The sequence below is a fragment of the Neofelis nebulosa genome, chromosome 9 (assembly GCF_028018385.1).
Source record: "Neofelis nebulosa isolate mNeoNeb1 chromosome 9, mNeoNeb1.pri, whole genome shotgun sequence".
Lineage (NCBI taxonomy): Eukaryota > Metazoa > Chordata > Mammalia > Carnivora > Felidae > Neofelis > Neofelis nebulosa.
In genome coordinates this window covers 109,489,576-109,517,565 of record NC_080790.1, presented here as the reverse complement: position 1 = coordinate 109,517,565, position 27,990 = coordinate 109,489,576, and the positions used below count along the sequence as shown (strand labels likewise).

Genomic DNA, 27,990 nt, shown 5'->3' with positions numbered 1-27,990 from the left:
GCGGAGCGTGCTGGGTTTTGAAAACTGCTATGGAGGCTGCTGAGCTTCTCCGACGTTGCGGGGACTCCATGGAGAGGCGGCTTGCCAGTGCCCCAGGCTGTTGAGCTCTCGCCGCCTGTGTCCCCACGGCGCGGCCGCAGGGTCATGCTGGCTTCTCGCGTGGCTCGCGGCTCATGGGGGGCCCTTCGCAGCGCCGCATGGGCGCCGGGGGCACGGCCGGGCAAGGGGCGCGCCCGTGGGTCCCTGCTACGCTCCGTGCCCGGCTGCCTAGGCTGCCTGGTGGAGCGTTGGTGGCTGCGCCCGGCCGCGCTCGGCCTGAGGTTGCCTGGGACCGGCCCGCGAGGCCACTGCTCGGGCGCAGGGAAGGCGGCCCCCGGGCCCGCGGCTGGAGGGGGTGCCGCCGCCGAGGCCCGGGCCGGCCGCTGGGGCCCGGCGAGCGCCGCCAGCCTGGTACGTATCGAGGAGGCGGCGGAGGGCGGCAGCACTGGGTCGTCGTCGCCGGCCCTCTCGGGGCTCGGACCTGGACGCGAATAACGTGCCCTGGCCGGCCCAAGTCGGACATTTCCGATCCAGAACCTGGGAACCGAAGAGAAGTTATGGGCAGGTTATTATTCAGTTGGGAGGAATTTCAGGGGTGCCAGACGAGTCCACTGTCAGTCTCGGCGGTCAAGTTAGAATCCCTCCTTCCCTACTTGCCTTTCTGTTCGCACCTTTAGCGGGACCGGCCTCTGGATATTGCATTGGTAAAAATAGCCTTCACTTGTCTCATTAAGTCTATTTTTAATTCTCCGAACCCATTCCCTAATGTTTAGGGCAAGTCAGTAGAAATCTTTAGAAAAGTATGTCAGCCTGTTTTGCTTGTGCAGGTTTGGTTCACTATCATTTGACCTTTGGTAACCTTAAGTATTGTAAGATGAAGGATAATTAAGTTGTAATTAAAAGACCCTTTAATTTCTAATTATAGAAAAAGATTAAAATCTCTTCTTGAGGTAACGGAACGAAATATCGTTCCACTTACCTGTTGAAATAATTGCCCAAGCAGAAGACACCAGATCATGAATGTGGGAGAGCTTTTGATGTCATGTTAGCAAGACTCATGCAATTATTACATCTTCAATTGTTATGTCTTCAGTGGGCCCTTGTACTGCTTTTGTCAGTTGTACAGCATGGGTTGAGGTGGCCACATCCTGGCAGGGGTCTCAACTCCACTAATAGCTAAAGCATGTCGGAGTTTGAATGCTGGATGCTTTGAGGTTGCCGCCGTATCGTGGCTGAAGTCCTTCCCAAGAACGGCAGTAGTTGGTCGAGTATGCCACAGGTTATCTGGTTGGGTAATCTGAGATTAGCTCTCTTAATTCAATTTATAAAGTTTTACAAATGTAATGATTAGAAATTAATGAGGTACTTTAAAATATTTTATGTGGAGCTAAAAAGAACTCCTCACTGTTCCAACAACATTACAGTTCTGTTGATTAATTCTCCAAATGAAATAATCTGGCTATTGCAGCTTCGTTTTTAATTTTGCCCTATGGATATTTTTGGTCATTTATTCTGACATTATGGATATTTGCCTTACGTATATTTGGGGCTCTATTCTGACCTTTTGCCTCGTGATTCCTTTTTTTCAGTCATGAACTATGGTGTTTTTTTTGTTTTGTTTTGTTTTGTTTTTTTCTGAGTTGCTGTAACATTGGATCAGTATTTGACTTATTCTGTACCACATTATGGTGAACAGGCTTATCTTTTGTTCTCTGGACTCTGAAACACTCTGGCCTTTGAACTTGAATTTGGAATATGTTCCAAGAATGTTCCCATTTCATTACATAATATGGCCCACCTTCAGTAAAAGGTCCTTGAGTAGTGGAGGTTTATACTGCTTCTTGGTTGGCAATTGTTTCTTAGAGAATTTGACGTTTTACTGTAGTTTTCAATGGCAGTATTCTGCCATCTGACCCCAAAACAACCCCACTGTCTCTTCAAACTAAGGTGAACATGTGTTGCCAGTTTCTGTTTATAAACACAAATTTAGTATCTTTAGAAAACTGCCTTTTCTTACAGGACCGTTCCTGGAATCTTAAAAGATTTCTTTAGAAATGGAAACTGTAGGGGCGCCTGTGTGGCTCAGTCGGTTGAGCGTCCGACTTCAGCTCAGGTCATGATCTCGCAGTTTGTGACTTAGAGCCCCATGTCTGGCTTTGTGTTGACAGCTCAGAGCCTGGAGCCTGCTTCGGATTCTGTCTCCCTCTCTGCCCCTCTCCGGCTCATGCTTTCTGTCCCCCTCTCAAATAAACATTTAAAAAGTTAAAAAAAAAGAAAGAAATGGAAACTATCACTTTTTAAAAAAATCGAAATTAAGGTTCAAGTTATTTGGTTACTGATTAAGAGTAGGGTTAGTCTTGTTAGGAGACAGTCCCATGGGGTAGAATTGGCAGCCTTCACCAGTGGGGAAAAAAAATCCAGGCTTTAGGGAGACATTTTCCTGGTATTATTTCTGTATCCTGTTGGGCAGATTATCTTAGCTTCACTAGGCTGAGGCTTTTTAAAGTTGAAATATTCTCATGAAACGTTTTGTTTGGCAAGGAAGGAATGTTCTTCAGAGTAGCTGCCAAAGAGCCCTTTTGTTAGTGCCAACTGCAAACACCTTGCCTTTAAGTGAAGTTTCAAGGAATCATAAAACACTCAGATTCTAGGTGGGAATCTTAACATTTCATTTTCATGGCTATTTTGAACAGATTTGCAGATTTTTTCTGTATTTCCTAAGGATCTCAATTGCTATTCCTAGCTCCATTTTCTTCCAGCAGTTATCCATTTAGGGATGAGATTATGGAATTAAATTTTTTTCTTCTTCATTCATATGTCCATACACCATAGCAGTTAGCCTTCTTTTGATGGGTATTTGCAGAGGAGTGAGGGAGGTTATTTGCAATTAGTGTTTTAAACCAAAAAATGCCTGGGGTTGATCATTTGGTGCTTTTTTCCTCTAACACTCTGTTTAGACTGTCTACTTGAAGTACAAGACCTTCTTGAAGTTACAATTAAAAAAAAAATTTTTTTTAATGTTTATTTTTGAGAGAGAGAAACAGAATGTGAGAGGGGGAGGGTCAGAGAGAGGGAGACACAGAATCTGAAACAGGCTCCAGGCTCTGAGCTGTCAGCACAGAGTCCGACGAGGGGCTCGTACTCACGGACCACGAGATCATGACCTGAGCCGAAGTCGGCCGCTCAACCGACTGAGCCACCCAGGCGCCCCTGAAGTTACAATTTTAAAAGCAGAGTGTTGTAAGGTTTGACTTCAAATCATGAAGTCTTGACCTGTATGGTAGATGATATATGTTTGTTTTTTTTTCTCTCTTTAGGTAGTGTGTGTGTATATATATATATATGTGTGTGTGTGTGTGTGTGTGTGTGTGTATACATATATATACATATACATATATGTATATATATATGTATATATATGCTCTGTATAGCAGACACTTTAGTCTGTGGGTTACGTGATATATCTCCATCTTCTGTATTCCAAACAGTTTTAGAGCTATGGTCTGTAAATAATAGATTGGATTTTAAAGCTCAAAATACTAAATTTAAAGTTTATGTAGCTTCTGACTCCTAAGTTGGTGTATATATATTTTTCTAATATACTTAATTTAAAGTATGAGTTCATAGCATTTAATTTAAATTTTGTTGTCTTTACGTTTCAGTATGAAAACCCATGGACAATCCCAAATATGTTGTCAATGACGAGAATTGGCTTGGCCCCAGTTTTGGGCTATTTGATTATTGAAGAGGATTTTAATATTGCACTAGGAGTTTTTGCTCTAGCTGGGCTAACTGATTTGGTAAGTTGTAAATGCACTTTTTCTGTTTTGCTTCCCTTTCAAGTATCAGGGTCTCTGCTACACTGAAATATCACAGCCTTAAGTCTGCTTCTCCCTGGAAGGAAATCCTCAAGATGAATTTGACCTAGTACTTGGTATAAGGACTTGGCTTTAGCATTTGTGTGGGACTCTTATTTTTTAAATGATCTAAGGAAGGAAGTGAAAGTTGTTGGGAGGTGTAGGAGGGGGTGCTTTTTGTTCTTGGTTTTTCACTTCTTTGGAAAAGAAAAACCCTTAGAAATTCCCAAGGAGCCAAGTATTTGCTTTAGGGATAGAAATAAAGGAAAGAAGTGAGACTATTTTTCTATTTATTGTGATACCTGATCTGCAACAATAGTTGGTTTTACTGGTGGAGAGACAGTGGGTCAGTTGTTGTGGCCAGGACACTTGTAGAGGTCAGAGCTCTAGTCAGGTTTATGCTGGGAGCAAGCCATAGGCACCCGCACACATTTGGTTTCTGTTCCCTGTTCCCTGCTCTGCACCCCTATGACCACCCAGCAGAAGATCCTGCCTTGATCCAGGCATTAGGCATCCTTCCTTCTTCCACTCCCCTAGTAGACAAGTGAGAAAAGAGCTACTTGACACACTGTTTCAGCTTTGGGAGAGGGAAGCATTTTTTCAGGTTATTTCAAATTAGAACTTGGCAAACATTTTATAAGAGAGGGCAACATATGTATGAAATAGGCTTTTGTGGACTGACCAGCCAGCTGCATGTATGATGTTACTTGTATTTATCACCCACCTTGTTGCATAATGTATTTGAAATGGCTTTTAAAACTATGTCCTACAAAAACCTAGTTGAGGGAAGTGGTGAAAAGATGGAGGGAAAATTTAAAATCAGAGCAAAGTTAGCCTGTAGAAATAGATACAGTATATTCTTGTACAAGGCTGATCTGAGATCCATGTGAGCACCTAGACAGTCAATAGTGACTTGGTGCCTCTTGAAACGGATTTATGTTTGAAAAGCATTCCTTGATACTTACTTAGTGAGAATGAAGAGAAACTAATTTTCTATAAATAACAGTTATATAGTATCTGTAGTGTCAACTATTCCCTTTGAGGTTCACAGAAACAAAATTCCACCTGCCCGTTGGCATTGGTGAGCAACATAGAAGAATTAAGATAGAAGATTTTACAGGGTAAACAAAGGAGAACATTTGCATTGTTATATAGCATTTCCAAATATGCATCAAAAATTCTCTCAAAATGGTTCCTACTTCTTTTTTTCCAGAGTTTAGCTCCTGTTTGTCACTATTTCTCCCCATTCTCACAATCTTTTTTTTTTTTTTTTGATCCCTGCTTTTGCCTCTGAAGTCTGAAGGCCTTTACTCAGACACACTCCAAGTCTGTTAAAGGCCATTATATTGGTAATGGGGTTGTATTTTCTTTTTTTTTAAATGTAACAGATGAGATCTTTTTTAGTTACTCAATTTGCTCTTCTTTAACTTGTACCTTTAAAAAAAAAATTTTTTTTTAATGTTTATAATTAATGTTTATTTATTTTTGGGAGAGAGAGACAGGCAGTGCAAGCCGGGGAGAGGCAGAGAGAGAAACTGAATCCAGAGCAAGCTCCAGGCTCTGAGCTGTCAGCACAGAGCCCGATGTGGGGCTCAAACTCAAGAACCATGAGATCATGACCTGAGCGGAAGTCAGAAGCTTAACTGACTGAGCCATCCAAGCACCCCTCCTTGTACCTTTTTTTTTAGCTGCCACATGTGATTGCAATATTCACTGAACTCAGGCCTCATTTGCCATATTTCTAAATATATATGAGAGTGTATGTGAAAACCTGAGTTATCTGGCACCATATTTCACATTTACTCTGTGGAGGTTTTGATATCTAGGTTGGCCACTGGGCAGATGGCTGGAGCCATGCAGGGTTTAAATGGGGATGGCAAGGCCTGATTGATATTGTATATGGGAAATAGGTTGTAAGAAGGCGAGAGTGGAAGCAAGAGAGGCTGGTTAGGAGACTTACAGTTACCTGGGGGAGTGGCAGTGGCTTGGCCTGGGATGGGAGTTTGGAGAGAAGTCAATGGGTTTGGGACATGTTTTGAAGATAGAGTTGATGTCGATGGATTGCATATGTGCAGTGAGAAATATGTGTGATAGGCTGTTACTTTTTTGTTTTGTTTTCTTTTCAACAACTGATGCATGAAGGTAATAATTTTTGTGATGGGAAGCACTCAGGGTAGGACAGGGTAGAAGAATACCAAGAATGTCTGTTGAATATCTATGCTTGTTGACATAGAGGTATCAATTGGGTAGTTGAATATAGTAGTTTGGAGTTGGAAGAAGTCATGGTTGGAGGTAAATTTGAGAGTTGTCAGCATATGGATGATCAAGTCTGGGTGAAATTAAATGACTGGGTTAAAGAAGAGATAGGATCAGAGAAATGAGCAGTGAGTAGAGTAATAAAAAAGGAGCCAGGAAAGGACACTGAGAAAGAACAGCTGGTGAGCAAGGAAGAAAATTAGGCCATCAGATGTCCCAGAAGTTAAGTGAAGAAAGTACTTTGCGTTGAGGTCAAGTACGCTAAAAATGTAGAATACGTTGGTGACCTTTCTGACCACCATCTCTAAAGGAATGGGGGCTGAGTGGGTTGGCAGCACATGTGAGGTGTAATGACAGAGACCTTGCTTTGACGAAGTTTTGCTTTGAACGGGTACCGGGAAGTGTAGGGTCAAGGGAAGGTAGTTTTTAAAGCTGTATATACTGGGGAAATTTTTGTTGTTAATTAACTGGTTAATTAAATGACCAGGTAAAAAGGAGATTGATGATGCAGGAGAGATGGAGGAGAAGAAAGGCAAATCACAGAAGGGGAGAGGGCCTAGGATCAGGAATCAGGGAAGGCAGAGAGAATGTGAATGGATGCAGGTAAGTGGTGGATTTGCAGGTGGGAATATAAGGGAGTGTTAACAACCTGTTTCTATTTTTCAAGGAAAGTATAGATAAGAACATGAGTTGGAGTGAAGGAAGACTAGGCTTGAGGTGAGAACAACAGTATGAAAAGAGAAGGTAAACACAGGCAGGTATGGGATTGCCAGGCAGTACTGCATGCCCATGGGAGATTTGTGGTCCTGAATTTGAAGTGAGACCAGTTAGCCCATTTATGTATCCTTGAGCAGTGGTCAGCTGCTTAGGTGCAGGCCTGGAGTAAATGGATAGTTGTGTGTAAGCAGGGTGAAGAGTGAAGTAAGGGAGTTAACAGATGTTTGCAAAGGAGTGGTGATGTTGATGACCTTGGAATCTAATGTGGGTGGAGGAACGGGGAGGACCAGATGGAATGGTGGTGGAAAAGTGGGAGATTAAGTTCCTCAAGATCAGAAACTGAACTGAAACCTGAATCTTCCAAGGCCCCAGTACCCAGTTCTAGGTACTTTCTGTTAGACATTGTTACTTGTAGTATACTTAAGAAAAAAAAATAGGTTATTTTGGTTAGTGTAGTAATAGCTAGTAACTGCTTTTTTTGAGGATTTGCCAAGTACTAAACAAGTATTAATCCCCGTTATGTGCTGAAGACCATCAACCCTTTGAGGTAGGTTTTGCAGATAAGGAAGGGGAAACTTATGCCAAATAACTTCTCCAAGATCACATAGGTAATAAATGGCTGAACCAGGACTTGAACCAGTTATGTTCTGCCACAGAGCAAGTTCTTAACCATTGTCCTGTACTTCTGTCTCTAACTCACTGGAATACTTGAGATATACAGAACTTTTTATCCTTTAAAATGTACCATGTTAAATTATGTCTAAGTTAATTTGATCTTTTTCCTTGGAAATAGGACTAGAAAATCCAAACATTTGTTGAAGCTTGAAGTTAAATGAGTGAAAGCCAAGTAGGGACTTGGAAAGCCAGAAAATAACCTCCCTTACTTAATGGGAATAGATGATAGATACTTGGTTTCGATTCATATTGTGACCCCAGGGTGATGAGATCTTCTCATTTGTCAAGTGAAACTTGAGATCTGGATTTTTGTGGTTAATTTTTGAATATTTAAATGTTGGCAACGAATTTACATTTTTAAAAGTGCTGGGCAGGTTCAACAAAAGCCCTCCCAGGCCCGATTTGGCCCATTGATAACCATGTACACCCTCTGCTTTAAAATGCAATTTGCCTTCAGGAATAGTTAATAAGTAATTTGCATGTCAAAATTTTTATGTAGGCCAGGTACAGAGGATTGAGTTTTTTATTCACATACAGTCAGACCTGGAACTAACAGTTGCACGAAACAATAAAAAAAGAAAAATGATAACAGTGAAAACTTAAGAGTGTTGGATCATATCATAGAAAAGCAGGTAGGAGTGAGAGTCACAAGTCTGGCCTTGCAAGCAAAAGCAGCTATTTTGGCTGTAGTGAAATAGCCCAAGGCTTTCAAAGGGGAGGGGCTCCTAGTCCTTGTTCTGTCAGCCATGCTTTCTGTGAGTTTTATTTGGGTTCTTTACATCTTTAAATTTGCGTCTGAGTTCAATCCGCAAAAGGGCCTTAATGAAAATATAAGAAATACCTGAAGGCCTTGAGAAAGAAAAGTACTGTAGAAAAGTGAAGTTATTTTCAGACCAGTTGGTAATTTGGAAGCTGAATATATACTAGTGAAAGAATGAGAAGGTTTGGGGGTAAGAAACAGAAGAGGTTTTATTAACTTTTTATGAAAATACAGTTGTTTTCTGGTATCTATTAACTTTCAAGGTATCTGCTCTCTACGGATCCTGACATTTATTAAAAAAAACTTCTATTTTCAGTTGGATGGATTTATTGCTCGAAACTGGGCCAATCAAAAATCAGCTTTGGGAAGTGCTCTTGATCCACTTGCTGATAAAATACTTATCAGTATCTTATATGTTAGCTTGACCTATGCAGATCTTATTCCAGGTAAGAACGCCATCATGAGTACTTTTAAATAGCATAGGGAAGATTGACATTAGTCAGTTTAGGATTTCTCTTGATTGAGAGATAGATAATTTTTGTTCCAAAAGTATATTTTTCAACTTTAAACTATTTCCCTAATTTTAAATTATTGAATTGCTTTGCTTGTCAGGCTGTTATTTTACTTTAGAATTTATGTCCTCGTTATATTAGTAGAATCTGTTGTTTTCTTAGATTGTTGAAAGTTAAATTTTAGCAAATATTATTTCACAGTGCCAATTCATATCAGTCTAGAATTTTTTGAAATAATATTTTATACCCTTATTGCCTAGTTTTTTGAAAGCAGTTTAAAGTTTTCAGAAGTCTATTATATATTAAGTGTAATTTGATCATAAAAAACGAGAGTTTTGAAATCCTGAGGATGTCTATAAAACTTCACATTAGTATTACTTAGACACTGTTAGGGAGTTTCAAATCATATATAGTTTGTTCATATCTGAATACTCTTTCTAACAGAATTGTATAATCTTTTGCTTTGTATTTTGCATGTGCTTTTCTGGTTGTTCATTTTCTACTTAAGCTATTATTTCTTAGTTTTTCTCCCTTGGGTCAGATGAAACTGTTAATTTCCAAGTGTTAGAAATAGAATCTGAGAATAAAGAAAACGCTGCCACATGGTCCTTCAATAAATAGCACGTTATTGACATTTGATAGGAAGAAGTGTAATGGTGTTTCAGTCTAGTATAGTTTCCTCAATATAGAGGCTTTTACTTTTAGGCTTTTAAATTCCCATACCAAATTAAAAATAAATCAGATTAATGTTTATATTTATGTGTTTCTTTGAAAGTCAGATTTTTGGTATGCATATGGTTGGGGGGTGTTGAAGGGGTAGGGGTACTCTCATTCTAATACGGTATGGGGGGAGGAAAGGAACCTAAGGAGCATTCTGTTGACACTGTTTACAATCCAAATGATCTTGTGTGTGCATGTGTGCATGTGTGTGCATACTTTCATGACTCCGATTTTTTAGAGTTATTTTGTATTTTGTTGTACTATTTTATGGAGGTTGACCAGATATTTCACTTTTGAACATAGAATTTGTATCCAGGTTTTAGTAATTATAGATAATGTTGCTGTGACCTTTACCTAAATAATTGGTGTAGGTTGCTTTGCAAGCTGAGACTTCTCTTCTATTATTCTGGGAATTTCTGTTGTCTTTCTTCTGTGTGGGTCTGTTTTTCCAAGCTCCTATGGCTTCCTTGTTGAGATCTTCCTTTGGGTGGAGTGCAGCCTCTAGTTATTTCTTGTGCAAGGATGCAGTGTGGCAGCCAGCATTTTAGAGGTTCACAGTGTCTTTATTATACAGATTTCTAAGATACCTTTATTCTGCCCTCCATGCTTGATTGAGATTTGAATTGAGCATAATTTTCAATTGCAGATTATTTTCACTCAATTTTGAAGAATCCTGTTCTGTGGATTTCCAAATTCCATCATGCTGTTGAGATATCTCATGCCATTCTGATACCTTTTTCTTGATATGTGATTATGTTTTGTACTGGAAAGTTTTTAGGAATTTTTTTTTATTCACATTTTTTCTAGTTGATGTTTTAGAAAAAAATTCTCTCCTAAAAATTAATTTTCTAGCTATTTCTGTGGTTACCCAATTATCCCAGCACTTTTTTTTTTTTTTCAACGTTTTTTTTTTTTTTTTTTTTTTTTATTTATTTTTGGGACAGAGAGAGACAAAGCATGAACGGGGGAGGGGCAGAGAGAGAGGGAGACACAGAATCCGAAACAGGCTCCAGGCTCCGAGCTGTCAGCACAGAGCCCGACGCGGGGCTCGAACTCACGGACCGCGAGATCGTGACCTGGCTGAAGTCGGCCGCTTAACCGACTGCGCCACCCAGGCGCCCCTATCCCAGCACTTTTTATTGAAAAGTCTACTTTCCAGACTCATCATACTGTCATATATACATGGGTCCATTTCTGGGTTGTCTGGTTATTCCCCACTCATTTGTCTATTTTTGCACCAGTACCATTCTTAATTATTATTGCTTTACTAAATAATAGAGCAAGTCCTTCCACCTTTGATATTCTTAACCCCTTTCCATTTTGTGTGTAATTTTTATTTTTTTAATATTCTTATTTTTTAATTTGTTTTTATGTTTATTTTTTTTATAATTTTTTTTTTAATGTTTATTCATTTCTTGAGAGACAGAGATAGAGCATGAGCAGGGGAGGGGCAGAGAGAGAGAGGGAGTCACAGAATCCGAAGCAGGCTCCAGCTCTGAGCTGTCAGCTCAGAGCCCGATGCAGGGCTTGAACTCACTAGCAGTGAGATCATGACCTGAGCTGAAGTTGGACGTTTAATGGACTGAGCCACCCAGGCGCCCCAATGTTTGTTTATTTTTGAGAGAGAGAGAGAGAGAGCGCGCAAGAGAGCGAGCAGGGGAGGGAGAGAGAGAAAGGAAGATAAAGAATCTGCAGCAGGCTCCAGGCTCTAAGCTGTGAGCACAGAGCCTAATGCAGGCAGGGCTCAAACTCACAAACTGTGAGATCATGACCTGAGCTGAAGTCGATTAACCGACTGAGCCACCCAGGCGCCCCTAAATATATATTTTTAAAGTTAATTTATTTAAGCAATCTCTAAACCCAACATGGGGCTTGAACTCATGACCCTGAGATCAACAGCCTGATGCTCCACCAACTGAGCCAGCCTGGTGTTCCTCATGTGTAAATTTTAGAATCGGCCATGTGTAAATTTTAGAATCAGCTTTTCCAACTCCCAAGAAAAACCTGTTGGAATTTTAATTGGGATTTCATTGAGTTTCTAGATCTATTTGAAAGAATTGATATCTTTACAATAATGATCTTCCAGTTCACAAGCATGATATATCTGCTCTACTTAGGTCTTTTTATAATGTCAGTATGTTAGTTTTCTTCAGAGAGGTAATAAACAATTTTTTATTAAATTTATTCCAAGTTGCTGGGTAATTTTGATGTTTTCTAAATGGTAGCTTTTACTATTTCATTTTCTCTCTTTTTTTTTAATTTTTATTTAAAAATTTTTTTTTTCAACGTTTTTTATTTATTTTTGGGACAGAGAGAGACAGAGCATGAACGGGGGAGGGGCAGAGAGAGAGGGAGACACAGAATCGGAAACAGGCTCCAGGCTCCGAGCCATCAGCCCAGAGCCTGACGCGGGGCTCGAACTCACGGACCGCGAGATCGTAACCTGGCTGAAGTCGGACGCTTAACCGACTGCGCCACCCAGGCGCCCCTTTAATTTTTATTTTTAAGAGACAGAGTGAGTGGAGGAGGGGTAGAAAGAGAGGGAGACACAGAATCCGAAGTAGGCTCCAGGTTCTGAGCTCTCAGCACAGAGCCTGGTGTGGGGCTTGAACCCACAAAATGTGAGATCATGACGTGAGCCGGAGTCTGACACTCAACCTACTGAGCCACCCTCAACATTTTGTTATTAAATAAGATACTTCCTGTAGGGTTATGTAGATCTCCTTTTTTCAGGTTATGGAAGTTCACTTCTCTTAGGAGTTTGCTGAGAGTTTTTATTACAGTTGGGTTTTGAATTTTATAAAATTCTTTTTCTTCATGTATTATGAGACTTGTGTTTATTTTCCTTTTAAGCTGTTAATATGTGATGAATTATATTTTTGATTTCTAATGTCAAACCACCCTGAAATTCCTGCTATACATCTAACACGGTCATGATATATTATGAAAATATTGCTAAATTTGGTTTCTAATATTTTGTTGAGGATTTCATATCCATGCTCATGAAGTTGACTTGGAATTTTTTTCTCTGAATATCCTTGTTAGGTTTTAGTATCAAATTTATGTTAGTCTCATAATAAGAGTTAGGAAGTCTACTTTTTTCCCCCATCTTGGGAGATGTTTGTGTGAGTTTGCAACATTCCCTCTTAAAATGTTTGGTAGAACTTATTGAATTGAGGACTGGAGTTTTCTTTAGGAAAGAGTTTTCAAATAGATGATTCATTTTTTTTTGTTATAGGATGATTCAGATTTTCTGGTTCATCTTTTGTCTGTTTGGTAAGTTATGGTGTTTTTCTAAGAACTTGTCCATTACAGCTCTATTTATAAAGATTTACCATTAACTATTCAGTATCCACATTAACTTTGATGTCTGTAGGGTATGTAGTGATGCCCCCCTTTTCATTCTGATTATTAGTTCTTTGTCTCTTCTTTTTTCCCTTGAATCGTCTTAACAGAGGTGTGTCAGTTTTATGAATCTTTTTGAAGAACCAATTACAGGTTTTGTCTGATAGGCTTACTCCATTAAATCTTGCTTTTTAAAAAACATTTATTTATTTTGAGAGAGAGAGAGCACAAGTGAGAGAGGGGCAGAGGGAGAGGGAGAGAGAGAATCCCAAGCAGACTCTGTGCTGTCAGCGCAGAGCCCAACATGGGGCTTGATCCCACGAAATGTGAACTCATGACCTGAGTTGAAATCAAGGGTTGGTCACTTAATTGGCCACTCAGACACCCCTAAATCTTGCTCTTTCATTTATTTCTCCAGGTTTCCTTTGCTGTTCTTTCTCTAAATTCTTTAGATCAGTTCTGTTTAGTAGAAGTATAATGGGAGCCATATATGAAATTTAAAACTTTCTAGTAACTATATTAAAAATAAAAGGGAATAAGTGAAAATAATTTTAATAATGTTTAACCTACTAGATGAAAAATATTGTCATTTCAATGTGTAATCAGTGAGTTTTTTTCATATTATGCTCTTAAAAGCCAGCATGTAGTTTTCATTTATAGCACCTCTCATTCAGACTGGCCACATTTCAGGTGCTTGTGGCTATTGTATTGAATAGCACAGCTGTAAATGAATATTTAACTCATTGCTTTTTAGCTTTTCTAAAGTTCACATTTAGGGCAGGCTATACATTTTGTCTTAAGTATCACTTTCACTGCATTGCATCTGTTGATATGAGTATTTTTGCCATTATTGAGTTCAAAATAATCTATTTTCATTTTAATTTTTTTCTTTGGCTTATAGGGCTATTAGAAATGTATTTCATAATTTGTGGGGTTTTCTAGGTATCTTTTTATTATTAATTTCAAGCATAATTACCTTGTATCCAGAGAACATGCTCGGATTTTAGTAGTGCTTTAGCCCAGTATTCAAATTTTATAAAAATTTTATGTGTGCTTCAAATGAATGTGTATTCTGGGGCACCCGGGTGCCTCAGCTGGTTAAGCATCTGACTCTCGATTTCAGCTTGGGTCATGATCTCTCGCTTTCTGAGATCCAGCCCCATGTCAGGCTCTGTGCTGATGGTGCAGAGCCTGCTTGGGATTCTCCCTCTCCCTCTCCCTCTCCCTCTCCCTCTCCCTCTCCCTCTCCCTCTCCCTCTCCCTCTCCCTCTCCCTCTCCCTCTCCCTCTGAATAAACATTTAAAAAACAAACAAAAACAAACGAATGTGTATTCTGTAGTTAGTTGGTGATGTTCTGTGGTGATGTTATATATACACCCAGTTGGTCAGATTTTAAATCCTGATGTTTAAATCTTTACTGACTTCTTTTTTTCTGTTTGATCTGCTTGTTTCTCAGTTACTGAGAGAGTAGGTTAGTTTTTCTACTTTATGTCAAGTTTTCCATGATTTTTCTTTGTAGTTCCGATTTTTGCTTTGTGCCTTTTGAAGTCCTGTTAAGTGTATGTGAATTAGATTTTTATGTCTTCTTGGTAAATTGAATGTTTTATTATGAAGTGACCCTCCATATCTTCAATAATGATTATTGCCTTAAAGTGTGTTTTGTTGAATATTATACCTCCACTAGCTTACTTTTGGTCAGTGTTTGCCTGATAGATAAATCTTTCACTTTCAACTCCATATCTTTATATTTTAGGTATTTCTTATAAATAGCATATAGATAGATGGGTTTTCTCTATTTTATCCAGTCTAACACTATTTTGTGTTTCAACTGGAACATTTAATCCATTAACATTTATTGTGATTACTAATATTTGTGTAGCAGTCTTTATTTTATGTGTTCTATTTGGCTCATATGTGCTTTTCTATATTCGTATATATCTTTTACATTATACTTGTTTTCCCTGTGTGCCAGTTTGGAAGTGTTACACTCTGTTTCCATTGAGTTATTCTCAAAATTATATTATTCATCCTTATCAAAGTTCAGTGTTAACAAATATGCACTCTGGGCACTGGCAGGGCTTGAGAATGCTTTACCTCCATTTATTCCTTTTTCAACTTAGATTATTGTTGCCATACTTTGATTTTATATACTTCTTAAACCCACATGATATTGTTTATACAGTATTCATTTAGATGTATCTTCATATTTACTTTTTCCTGGCTTATATTTTTGGTGTATGTCACACCTTCCATCTGGGATCATTTTCCTTTTGTCTAAAGTATATCTTTGGAAATTCTTTTTTTTTATTATTATTTTTTTATTAAAAAAAAATTTTTTTTTAATGTTTATTTATTTTTGGGACAGAGAGAGACAGAGCATGAACTGGGGAGGGGCAGAGAGAGAGGGAGACACAGAATCGGAAGCAGGCTCCAGGCTCTGAGCCATCAGCCCAGAGCCTGACGCGGGGCTCGAACTCACGGACCGCGAGATCGTGACCTGAGCTGAAGTCGGACACTTAACCAACTGAGCCACCCCTCAGTCTAATTGCGCCCCTCAGCACCCCTCAGGAGCTAATTGCGCCCCTCTTTGGAAATTTCTTTTAATACAACTCAACTGGTGGTACATTCTTGTCTTTAGTTTCTCTGAAAATATTTTTATTTTGCCTTTATTCTTTTGTATGTATAAGAACATTTAAGTTCTACTCGCCTGGCAGATTTCAGTTAATACAATACTAATACAGTGTAATCAACTCTAGTTACCATATTCTACATCATATCCCTAGACCATATTCATCTTAAAACTGGAAGTTTGCAGCCTTTTATCAGTTTCTTCCTATTTCTCTCCCATCCTCCAGCCTCTGGCAACTACTTTTTTACTTGCTATTCCTAGGAGTTCAACTTTTATTTTATTTCATTTTTTTAGATTCCACATATAAGTGATACTGGGCAGTGTTTGTCTTTCTCTGATTTTGCCTTTGTTCTTGAAGGATATTTTTATTGAGTATAGAAGTCTAGGTTGGTAGTCATTTCATCGTATTTAACATATTGTTCAGTTATCTTTTCATTTCCATTATTGGTATATAAGAAATCAACTGCTAATCCATTTATTTTTTGAAGTTAACTTTTTTACTCTGGCTGTTTTTAAGATTTTCTCTTTGCCTTTGGGGTTTTCCACAGTAATATATCTGGTTATGGGTGTCTTTTTTATTTATCTTGCTTGGGATTTGTTGGGCTTTTTATGATGTCCTTAATCACTTGGAATTAAAGTAGTTCTTACTAACAAACAGAATGGGGGAAATTTGTTTCCTCTTCCCATTCTCTTTGTGACTTTATGTCTTTTCATTCCTTCACTGTCATTTTAGAAGGGTTTTAGGGGGAGAAATGTATATATGTTGTCTTAGCATTTTGTTATTTTTATACTGCCTGCATTTTTGTAAAAGTTCCATCCACCTTGGTTTGAATAGCTTTGTTTTGCCGAGAGTAAAAAATGTGCTTCCTTCCTCAGCTAGGGTAATTCCACTTTTCTTGCTCTTTCTTTGGGAGGGGAGATAAGGATGAAAAAAACCCTTACCTGATTTATTACATTTATAACAGTCTGGGATGTGAGTCTAAGTTAATTTCTACTGTGTATGTATTCTGCCACATTTATTCAATAGTGATTTCCATTCCTTTTCATTATATTATTACTGGTTTACTGTATAGCAAATTGTTATTGCTGGTTTAAGTCCATTTCTGGAATAATTATTCTGCTAAATTAAATTTTATTGTTTTCAATGCAGTATATGATATTGATAGTACCACTTGTAATATGTAAAAGTGACTTTGTTTTATTAATTTCCCTTGAATGCTAATAAAACTTGCCAATGATGTACCTCTTTGTTGCAGACATTCACCTATGTTTCAGACAGGGTTAGCAAGTAAGGAGGAAACCTTGGAACAATACCTGACACATTTTTACACATTTCTACCCCCACTAACACACTATCATACTCTGAAGGCAAAGTGGAAGCTGCTTTAGCCCTGGAATAAGAGGGAAGGGAAGGCTGGAGAGAAAAGAGGAGCAGTTAGAAGATGCAAAAGCCAGGGACCTGGATAGAATTGCCCAACGAACCAAAGTAAGAGCTTGTATATATGCTGTCAGTGTATAAGAGGCCTTAGAGATCACCCGGTGCTGCGGTAGGGTTCCAGCCTGGCCATACGTGAAAATCCCCCAGGGAGCTTTCATCTGTGCTTTTATGAAACCCTCCCAGGGTGATACTGTGGTGGGCAGTCAGTTTAGAGAGCACTTGATTTTTGTTAACAGTCCTTTCCTCCAGGCTGTTATAGATAGTAAGCTGAGACCAGAGATGCTAATTGCAACTCACACTGCTGGGTTGGAGCTGAATACACTGACCTCAGCATAGGCTGTGAATCCTGTAGACCTAGGTTCCGTTCCTGACTGTACTACTTACTAACTGGTGACCTTGGCCAGATTATATAATCTGCCTGAGGCTTGTTTTCCTTCTTGGTAAAAAGGGGACAATGATCGTCCCTATTTTGTGGAGTTGATACGTAGATTAGATGACAATATGTATGAAATGCTTCAAACAGTGCCAGATGCTCAATAAATGGTAGTTTTGGTGGTTAATAGAACAAGAACGCACGTCTTTGCAATATATTAAATTGCCTCATCTTTTTTTGTAGAAGCTTCTTATTTAGGATTGATAATATTCCTTTTTCCTCTATGATGACACAGTAACAGGTGTTTACTCTCTTCTAAAGTTGTGTTTAGGACGTTTACTATATGTAATTTGCATGAGCTTGTTGCATCTTAAAATCTGATGGGTTCTGTCAGCTAGTGACTGCTGTTCAAAAGTTTGTTTTACAAACACGAAAATTCTCCTAAAATCGTGACTGGCTTCTTCTGTTATTTGACTCCTACAGCTGTGTCTTCTGTGTGCTCCAAGTACCATGAGCATTTTTTCTTTGAAATAGTCTTGTCATCAAGGACTAGGCCAAGGATCTACCCATACATCATAACTATAACCAACAGAGATTTATTTATTTATTTATTTATTTATTTCAACGTTTTTTATTTATTTTTGGGACAGAGAGAGACAGAGCATGAACGGGGGAGGGGCAGAGAGAGAGGGAGACACAGAATCGGAAACAGGCTCCAGGCTCCGAGCCATCAGCCCAGAGCCTGACGCGGGGCTCGAACTCACAGACCACGAGATCGTGACCTGGCTGAAGTCGGACGCTTAACTGACTGCACCACCCAGGCGCCCCCCAACAGAGATTTAAATGTTAAATCTGTAGTTAGATTTTGTTCAAGTTGCAAAACCAATAGAATGGCAGAACTGGAGAGGACCATAAATAAACACGATCTCAAAAGTAATTTGTAGAAAAACTGAAAGTATTATGGAAGGGATATTCGTGACCCTGTTATTTTAGTTTGAAACAATTTAACTGAGTGTCAGGATTTTTTTCTCTTCTTAAAACAATTTTATTTATTTATTTTTAGAGTGAGAGTGCTTGCATGTATATGCATGTGCAAGCAGGGCAGGGACAGAGGGCGAGGGAGAGAGAATCTCCAGCAGGCTCCACACCCAGTGTAGAGCCTGATGCAGGGCTCCATCTCAGGACTGTGAGATCATGACCTGAGCCAAAAACAAGAGTTTAAGGCTTAACCATCTGAGCTACCCAGGCGCCACTTTTCTCTCTCTCTTTTTTTTTTTTTTTTATCGTTTTTTTAATAAAGTTTATTTATATTGAGAGACAGTGTGCTTAGGAGGGGTGGAGAGAGAGAGAGAGAGAGAGAGAGAGAGAGAGAGAGAGAGAGAGAAAGAAAGAAAGAAAGAAAGAAAGAAAGAAAGAAAAGAAAGGAAAGAAAGGAAAGAAAGGAAAGAAAGGAAAGAAAGAAAAGAAAGAAAAGAAAGAAAAGAAAGAAAAGAAAGAAAATATCCCAAGGAGGCTCCCAACTGTCAGCACTGAATCTGATGCGGGGCTTGAACTCACAATTCATGAGATCATGACCTGAGCCTGAACCGACTGAGACACCCAGGTGCCCTGCCCCTTTTCTCTTAAAAAAAAATTTTTTTTTCTAATAAAACCAGTATATGTTCTTGGCTAAGACTTCCTGCAGCACAGAGGATGTGAAGTGAAATAGGACCTCCGCCCTCCCATTATTCAGCAAGAGAGTTCTTTGGGCATCAGTCTAAAATATTTTGCTGGCTCTTGCTCTGGGGCCATGCTATTGAACCTTAGGAATAATGAGAATACTATTAACAGGTTAAATAAGAATTTATTGAGTGAATGGGCAGGAGAAAAAAATAGCAGTTGCAGGGGTAGGAACTGGCCAGACACGAATTAAAATATTTGGCTTCTCCATAAGTGGTACATATAGCAAATTTTACTGCTTATAAAATAGTCCAGAATGCAGAAGCCATCAGAGCATCTGAGTCACCATAATAAAGTCTTCCAGTAACCTTTCCAGTCTTCACTGTCCCATTCGTTCCACGTAAGTATAGCGATCATGGTGATCATTTTTCCAAATCCACAAAGCTGAGAAGTAACAAAGGAGATTGTGGGGACTGAGTAGAGCTGACACTTAATAGCTACAGCTTAAAAACATATGCAAGAAGGAAAAGAGGCAAGAGGATCAACATTCTGAAAAGCAGACGTAGACTTTAAAAGCCATAGTCTGTTCTTCACTTGGCTTGAGATAGGTTAAAGAAGAACGTAAAAATTACTGGTTCACTACAAGGTCCCTAAACCATCAATAAGTATTATAAAATTTTTATGTATGTGAAACACCAGTTTATGTTAAGGTTGAATGAGGTTTTAGAGTAAGTGTAATATCAGTAATTTTCAAAATCCCAATCAGAATTATTTTTTGTACTTCATTTTCAGTTCCACTTACTTATATGATAATTTCAAGAGATGTAATGTTGATTGCTGCTGTTTTTTATGTCAGATATCGAACTCTTCCAACACCGGTGAGTTTGTTTAAAAAAAATTCTTTTACTATTACTTATAACTTAAGGCAAAAAAAAAAAAAAAAGAAAAGAAAAAACCCCACTATATTGAATCCAGAGTTTCACTTTATTGGAGTAATTTATGGCCATTAGTTTTTGATCCATTTACCAAGAATATTTTAAAAACACACACAACTGTTATCTTGCTATTTGAATCACCTACTATGGTAGTTGTTCAGTGAACATGTGAATGACCAATTTTAAAAGTGCATGTTTCATAACCAAATTATGGAAAGAGCCCAAATGTTCATCGACTGATGAATGGATAAAAATGTGGTATATATATACAATGGAATATTACTCGCTAACCAAAAAGAATGAAATCTTGCTGTTTGAGACAATGTGGATGGAACTAGAGTGTATTATGCCGAGCAAAATAAGTCAGAGAAAGACAAATATATTATTTCACTCATATGTGGGATTTAAGAAACAAATGAACATAGGGGAAGGAAAGAAAAAATAAAAACAGAGGGAGGCAAACCATAAGAGACTCTTAAATACAGAGAACAAGCTGAGGGTTGCTGGAGGGGTGATGGGTGGGGGGATGGGCTAAATGGGTGATGGGCATTAAGGAGAGCACTTGTTGGGATGGGCATTTGGTGTTCTATGTAAGTGATGAATCACTAAATTCTATACTGAAACCAGTACTGCACTATATGTTAACTGTCTTGGATTTAAAGTTATAAGTTTATAAGTCAAAACGTTTTTAGTTGATAGCACATAAAACCCAGACCAGCTAGCCCTGTCCCTAGCAGCAAACTGTTAGGAGTTTTTGTATAACCAAGCCCCTTTTGCTGTCTGATTTAGCCTCTACTATGGATTGTCTAGATCTAGTTTTTAAAATCACAGTGTAATGGTTTGTTTGCATATTCATTGTTCTACGATGTTTGAGCACGTAGGGATTGCATAATAACCTCATCTTTTGATTCTCAGTGCAGTGAAAATGGCAGTATTTTATTAATTTTATTTTTTAGTCTATGAGAGAAAATACCATAAGGGAGATTTATTGAGTTTATGTAGAAAAAAGATGTAGTCAAGTAGACTTTATGATAGGTACTATGTTAGAGTTTTATAGGGTATAAAGTATAAATTTAAAAAAATCTGTTTTCAGTAACCTGTGTATGACTTAAAAGGAATATAGACACTGCTCATTTAGGGTAATAAAAGAAGATGCAGATAAAGGGCTTGCCTAGCATAGAACCAGGCATGTGGTAAATACTCAGTAACTGTTACCTACATATAATACCAAAATGTTTTAAACTTGAATGATAAATTAAATAAACTTTATCTTTTTGTCCTCTGCCAGCGAACACTTTCTAAGTATTTCAATCCTTGCTATGCCACTGCTAGGTTAAAACCAACTTTCATCAGCAAGGTAAGAGATATACATGTCCTTTTAAGTGACTCCCCTGTGAATGGTTATTAAAATGAGTGTAAACCTCAGTCTGGAGCAGCTGACAATGAGACAAATTTAAACGCCCTGACTGCATGGGATAGAGAGTGGGGTCATTAACCCAGTTCTTTTTTTCTTTCTAGCTTTTTGGGTCTTTAGTATATGCGTTGTATTTTCTATTGGTGGTCTGAGCATCTAAGTTTCTGAATGAGGTATTAGGGCCACCGTTTAGGGAAGGTGGAGGAGGTGGAAATGTAATCACAGCTTGATTGAGATACAAAAATATAATGGAGGTTCCTTTCTGGTTTCATTACCCACCTTTCTGTGGTGGAAACACTGTAAAATTGGGCCCTTCATTTTCAAGATTGATTATTCCATGGAAAAGATAGGAACAAGTTTTCAGTACTGATAAACCACTGCTCCTCTTAAGTTGTCCATCTGTTTTTCCTGAGCCCTTTTTAGGACAGTAACTGTGCCAATCTTTGCATACAGAGAGTGCACTATTAATGCCTCTCACGGCATGTTTGTTTTTCTAGTAGCCTTGATAACTTTATTCTTTTGCCTTGTCCCTAGGTTGGGCACATAGATCATCTTTGGGACAGAGGGGTTAAATACTTTTATACCTAAAACTCCCTAGGGTTGACTTTTATCTACACTGATGGTGTGGGGTTTTTTGTTTTTTGTTTTTGGATTTAAATGACTTATATTTGTATTAAGTACAGCAGTTTGAGTGTAGCACTGTTTAGAGAGTGACTTAAAGAGGTGCAAGAAGTGCAAGACAATTTTATTATTTATTTTTATTTTTTTTTAATGTTTATTTTTGAGAGAGCGAGAGAGAGAGGGAGAGAAAGCATGTGCACATGAGCATGGGAGGGACAGAGGGAGAGGGAGACAGGATCCAAAGCGGTCTCCTCGCTGATGCAGAGCGCCCAGTGTGGGGCTCCAGTTCATGAACTGTGAGATCATGACTTGAGCCAAGGTTGGAAGCTTACCCAGGCTCCCCTCACTATTTATTTTTTAAGATGAAGTGGAGTCCTTGTCTTTTGGTTGCAGATTGTACTGTAGAACAAAGATGCTTCTGTGCATGTTTCCCAGTGCTTCATACTTGACACACTTCCCAGCATGCTTCTCAGGATGAGGAGGCAGTCTCCAGTGCATTTTTGGTTCTGTTTTCTTCCTTATCTCTTCCCTGCTGTCTTGTAATGTAGGGAAACCTACTCATTTCTTCCAGGGCCTCTCTTATGGAGATGAGTGCATTTCAGTTTTCTGACCTCATAGGGTTTGCTGTCTGGGCAAGTGAAGGAGCACCAAATGAAGTGCTGGGGAATCTGGGTTCTAGGTTTGTTCTGTAACCTGCCGTGACTGTAGGCTAGTCACTCAGCTCATTACATTTTCTGTGAAGAGGTAGCTTTATTATTTCCACATTCACAGGGCTATTTTAACAGACAACTGAAAAAGGCAAAAAACTTTGCAACATTATTGAATTGCCATGGAAATTCAAGGTAGTAGTATTTTCTGACAGATGCCTTTATCCTCACTGTCAAGGGCAGCTGTTCAGACAGAGGAGCTGGTTAGTGAAGTTCACCCTTTTGTATGCATGCCAGCTTCTTTGGCAAGGATATTACAACATCAAGCATGCTGAGGGTATGTCATGTTACAGCGTGATGGGCTGTGCCTTTGTCTTTTGAGCTTGAAACAGGATCTGGTTGGCATTGTTCATTTATGACTCCTTTTTTTTAGGTAAACACAGCAGTCCAGTTAATCTTGGTGGCAGCTTCTTTGGCAGCTCCAGTTTTCAATTACGCTGACAGCATTTATCTTCAGATACTGTGGTAAGCTAAATTTAGAATTACTGTCTTCGAATGTCAGCAAATTGGCTTATTATGGTGGTCTTAGAATTACTCGGTTCTTATTGTGTTTATTGAGCACCAGCTGGGTGAAGCTGTGGGTGGTATTTTATTGTATAATTGATACTGTTCTTAAATTTACTATCAAGCATGGGATGTAGAAATTACAGTTTTCATGAAAGTTAAAAGGGTTGAGATGTATAGATAAAGTAAGTATTGGGATTTTGGAGGAGGGAAAGATACTTGGTTCTAGGTAGGGAGAAGAGGGAAAGCTTCAGGGAGGAAGTGGCGTTTGAGCAAGAGGTCTAGTGGGTTTATACAGGGAGAGATGGGCGTGGGTGGGGTGGGGGGTAGGCCATTGAGGTGAAGGACTGACCTGAGCAGAGTCAGGAGTAGGAGAGCAGGTAGGGGAAAGTGCATCCAGCCTAGTGGCATAGGGACGTAGTGGTAGGGAAACTTGGAGAAAGGAGTTTGATTTTTATTTTATTGTCCTTACTTAGAGCCTTAACGTATCACCTTGAAAATATGTCAAATTCAAATGTTGAGTCCAGATGTGCCACGATGATACTGAAGCACTGTATTTTAGTACACTTTAAAACCTTTCCTGATGCAGTCTGAGCCAGAGAATGGTTAACCAGTCAGTTAAGCTAAAGAAGCATAAAAATGATACACATGCTAAACATTTTATTTTCTAAAATATAAGTGTACATTTATTCTGATTCATCCTACATCTTCTGATATAGGACCAATGCCTTTTCTTTGAGTATTGTTTCATCTGTGGGAGTTTTCCTCTGTGAATAAACTACATTCCTAATATAACCTGATTTTTACTTGCTGCTTCTTTGAACTTTTTTTTTTTTTTTTTTTAGTTTATTTATTTTGAGAGAGGGAGAGAGCACACATGAGTCGGGGAGGAGCAGAGAGAGAGAATCCCAAGCAGGCTCTGTGCTGCTTCCTAAGACTTTTACAAAGCAGTCTAAGTACAGAAACTTTCTAGATTTTTACCATTTTTTCTGACCTTTCAACAATCACATTGCCTCCTTTGACAGTAGTTTTTAGCAACTCACTTTGTTATAAAGTGTTTCCAAGGCATCCAACTTAGTTCTCAGAAATAGCACCTCTTCTTACATGTATGTTTCATTGGTTAGGTGTGAATTTAGATTACCAAGCTAGCACAGACAGCTTTGGGATGAAACAAAAATAGAGTCTCAGTGATCTCGCTCTTGGCTACTGGAAGCAGACATGCACAGGTGCACCCGTTAGGGCATAAGCACTCAGCAAGCCATGAGCATCACTCAGTAACTTCAAAGAGAATCTGGTTAATTTGGCTGTTCACTTAAGGAAAAATTGTTTAAAAAAAAAAAAAAAAGCTGGATTTTATTTAAAATGACCCAGATACTAGAATTCTGCAGGAAGGGGCTCCTGGGTGGTGTAGTAGGTTGAGTGTCCGACTCTTAATTTCAACTTAGATCATGATCTCATATCATGATCTCACACAGAGTTCATGGGTTTGAGACCCACATTCATGCTGTCAGCAGAGTCTGCTTGGGATTCTCTCTCCCTCTGTCTGCTGAGATCTCCCCCACTCACACTCTCTCTCTCAAAATACATAAATAAACATTAAAAGAAAAAAGAATTCTGCAGGGAATAAAAGCCTAATATCCTAAGCAAGCATGAAGCAGTGGACAGAGCACATGGGCTCTAGAGATAAAACCATGCCAGGCTCCTACAGTGTTCTGTGGCCCTGAGCAAAGTTCTCTGGCACTCCATTTGCTCCTCTGTAAGATAAGGTTGTGAAAATAAAACTATAGCATAAGACAGCTAGAGTAACGGCTGGGTAAAAGTGACAGTTGCTAGTATTATTTCTTTTCAGGCTCATTAACTATATTAACTCTGTTTGACATTACTAGTTCAAATGAAATCTTGTAAGCAGTAGCTTTAGATTGTTGTAGCTAAAAGAATTCCACCTATAGCCTGTTTGCTTTTTAAAGAACTATTAAATGTATTCTCTGTGATTCTCATGGTTACTGTTGTTTAGACTTGACAATTAAACTTTCTTTCTTCCATAAAAGGTGTTTTACAGCATTCACCACAGCTGCATCCGCTTACAGTTACTATCATTATGGTCGAAAAACTGTTCAGGTGATAAAGGGCAGATGAAAGTCATCCAGCATCATTAGCAAGGAAGCAATATGCGTCATTGGTGGCAGAGCCGGTGGAGACCCACAGGACTTTCCATATTTGGGTGTTCAGCTTGAAAAAGGACTTGTCAGAACAAACCATGTCGTCAGAATTTAAGTAATGTGCATTGAAAATCAGCTTGATCATGGGCATATGCAGAATTTCCAATGTATTTTTAAATACAAATAAAACTATAATTTAGAATTTTTTATCTTAGGTTTCTTGATTAATTTATAAGGTACCAATTATTCCAATTATTGTCAGTCACTTTTTAATACATTTTTTTAAAACATAGTCCAGAGCATGGAAACTGAAGAGTTGCCACTTCTGTTTAACAGAATTTAGATTGCTTACAAAGCACTAGGGAATTTCCTGGATTTACGTATCTATCCTACACAACTTGGCTACACAGTTTTATGTTTGATTTTTAGAGCTGTGTATACATTAATAGTTCACGTGGTTAATATTTGATCATTTAGGATAATGACAATAAAGGTAGCTTAGTTATGGATGAAGTAAACTTGTAAAGAGACTTAAAATGCAGTAAGTTTTGAAAATTATAGGATCAAAATAGAAGGTATTGAAGTTCATGTTCAGTAGTCTTCCAGCCTCTCAGGTGCCTAATAGTTTATGTATCAGGATAACAAGTGACAGAGGTGGTTGAAATATGAAAGCATGTCCATTAGCCTGCACCATCCAGGAGGCAGTGAGTTACATCATGCCTTCCACTGTTTCTAACATAGCAATGTTTGTATGTTACTGGAACCTGTACCCACGTTATGTAAATAATATGAAACTGTATATTTTTCAAAAGTTTTTATAAATTTTGGGGAATCTTTTGTTAAGATGTTAAAGGAATAAAAGAGCTGGAAAAGTCCCTTCGGTGGTGGTGGTCTGTATAACATGCTATGAGCCTTGCTCTTGTGTAAGTTTTCTGATTCGTAAAATCCATTCAGATATATCACTCGCACCGTCATTGTAAAAATAACTTTTTGGGGACCATCTGACTTACAAGTCCTTACTCTGGCTACACCATCATGTTTGGAAGAGTGGGAGATGCAGGGAGAGAGGGGAGGAAGACCATGGCTGTTGCTGGTTTCTTCCTCTTAACAGTGGAGGCCTGTTGCTGCCCCCTGTCCTAAGTGAAATATGGAAGTGTGCAGTGAGATTATCCAAACACAGCTTGTTGAGCTGTGTTAAATTAAGATGCGAAGTTATAAGCAAAATTCACGTGTCTTGGTGCTGGCATCCTTGGATCAGTGTGTCCCTCAGTCACATTCAGTCCTGGCTTCCTTGTTTCCAGACTAGCAGCTGAGTTGCCCGTGGCCTGAAGTATACTGAAGCCTGCAGCCAGGGACACGGTCACTGAATCAGATGGACGGTGGTGTGAGGAAGAGAAGGATGGCCTGTGGCTGGCCATTTTCTCCTTCTGGAACCTCCTGTGTATAGTCTCATAGCTTGGGAGGTGGTGAAGCTGGAGGTGGAATCCATACCCAGGAGCACGTTGAACACGCCGTGGCACTAGCAAAGTGCAAGCACACAAACGTTTTAAAATGGGATAACTTGAGATAAAGTAATTGTGGGAAAAATTACAATTTTGTACTTCATTGTGTTTATTTTATGGTTTAGTGTTGATGCTATTTGGAGCTACTTACGGGTTGGGCCCATAGTCCCTTTTGTATGAAGGTCTTAATCTGGCTCTGGTTAGTACACCTCAACCGTTAGAAACATGGTACATGTTTCTTCAGGGTTTTGGATATTGAGCTGTAACAAAATGTAAATTCTGCTAGTTGACAAAACACTGGAATTGTATCAGACGTGTTAGAGTGTATACTCATGCGTACAGAGTTAGTCATGATACTCATTTTGGTGCCTCCACATAATGGATTCAATCCTGATAGGAACTAAAAAAGGCATTGAGATTATTACATGTCTGAAGACTATGCTAGTCACATTTTTGGCTTTTGCTTTCCAATTTTTCAATCGAGCTGGTAGCTACCTTAAAAGATTGCTTCGTCCAATTCTGTTGGTTACATATGTGATGAAACTCAGGCTCCACCTTAGAATTTTGGGAAGCCTTTTCAAAACTTCAAACACCTATTCAGGTCGAACTTGAACTTGGATACATGGAGTTGCAGCAGCATGGTTTTTGTGCTGCAGCACATTTTGGAAACAAGACACATGGAAATCAAACTTTTTTTTTTTTTTTTTTAGTAGTAGAAATAAATGCTGTTTTGGGTTGAATTGTGTCTCCTCTAAAGATATGTTCAAGTTCTAACCCCTGGTATCTGTGTGTATGATCTTAATTTAGAAATGAGGTCTTTGTAGCTGTAATCGTGTTAGGGTAAAGTCATACTGGATTTGGGTGGGCCTTAATCCAATGCCTAGTGTCCTTGTAAGAAGAAGGAAATTTGACTTCTGGGTATATATCCAAAGGAAATGATATCCTCTTGAAGAGCTCTGCACCCCTGTGTTCACTGCAGCATTATTTACCATAGTCAGGACATAGGACATGGGGGTGCCTGGGTGCCTCAGTCAGTTGAGCATCCAACTCTTGATTTTGGCTCAGGTCATGATCCCAGGGTTGTGGGATTGAGCCCTGCGTTGGGCTCTGGGCTGACAGCATGGGGCCTTCTTGGGACTCTCCGTCTCTGTCTCTCTCTCCCCCTCTT

General features: G+C 38.9%; 1 protein-coding gene across 2 annotated transcripts; it reads left to right on the top strand.

Moving 5' to 3' along the window:
• The first annotated feature begins 4 nt into the window (after window positions 1–4).
• CRLS1 (cardiolipin synthase 1) lies at window positions 5–26,195 on the top strand. 2 transcript variants are annotated; one of them, XM_058684934.1, is made up of 7 exons: window positions 5–450; window positions 3,702–3,839; window positions 8,621–8,750; window positions 19,773–19,858; window positions 21,204–21,272; window positions 23,031–23,122; window positions 25,210–26,195. In XM_058684934.1, exons 1-7 carry the CDS (start codon window positions 145–147, stop codon window positions 25,295–25,297), a joined length of 909 nt encoding a protein of 302 aa, XP_058540917.1. In that variant the 5' UTR covers window positions 5–144; the 3' UTR covers window positions 25,298–26,195. The 2 variants fall into 2 exon arrangements, with proteins under 2 accessions (XP_058540917.1, XP_058540918.1); XM_058684935.1 differs by lacking the exon at window positions 5–450 and adding an exon at window positions 1,193–1,318.
• The last annotated feature ends 1,795 nt before the right edge of the window (window positions 26,196–27,990 follow it).

Bases quoted from the DNA above. Each gene is read 5' to 3' on its own strand.
- CRLS1 (XM_058684934.1), top strand. From the start codon at position 145: ATGCTGGCTTCTCGCGTGGCTCGCGGCTCATGGGGGGCCCTTCGCAGC. The intron at 3,840-8,620 runs GTAAGTTGTAAA...TTCTATTTTCAG, and splicing joins TAGCTGGGCTAACTGATTTG to TTGGATGGATTTATTGCTCG. The intron at 21,273-23,030 runs GTAAGAGATATA...CCTTTTTTTTAG, and splicing joins AACCAACTTTCATCAGCAAG to GTAAACACAGCAGTCCAGTT.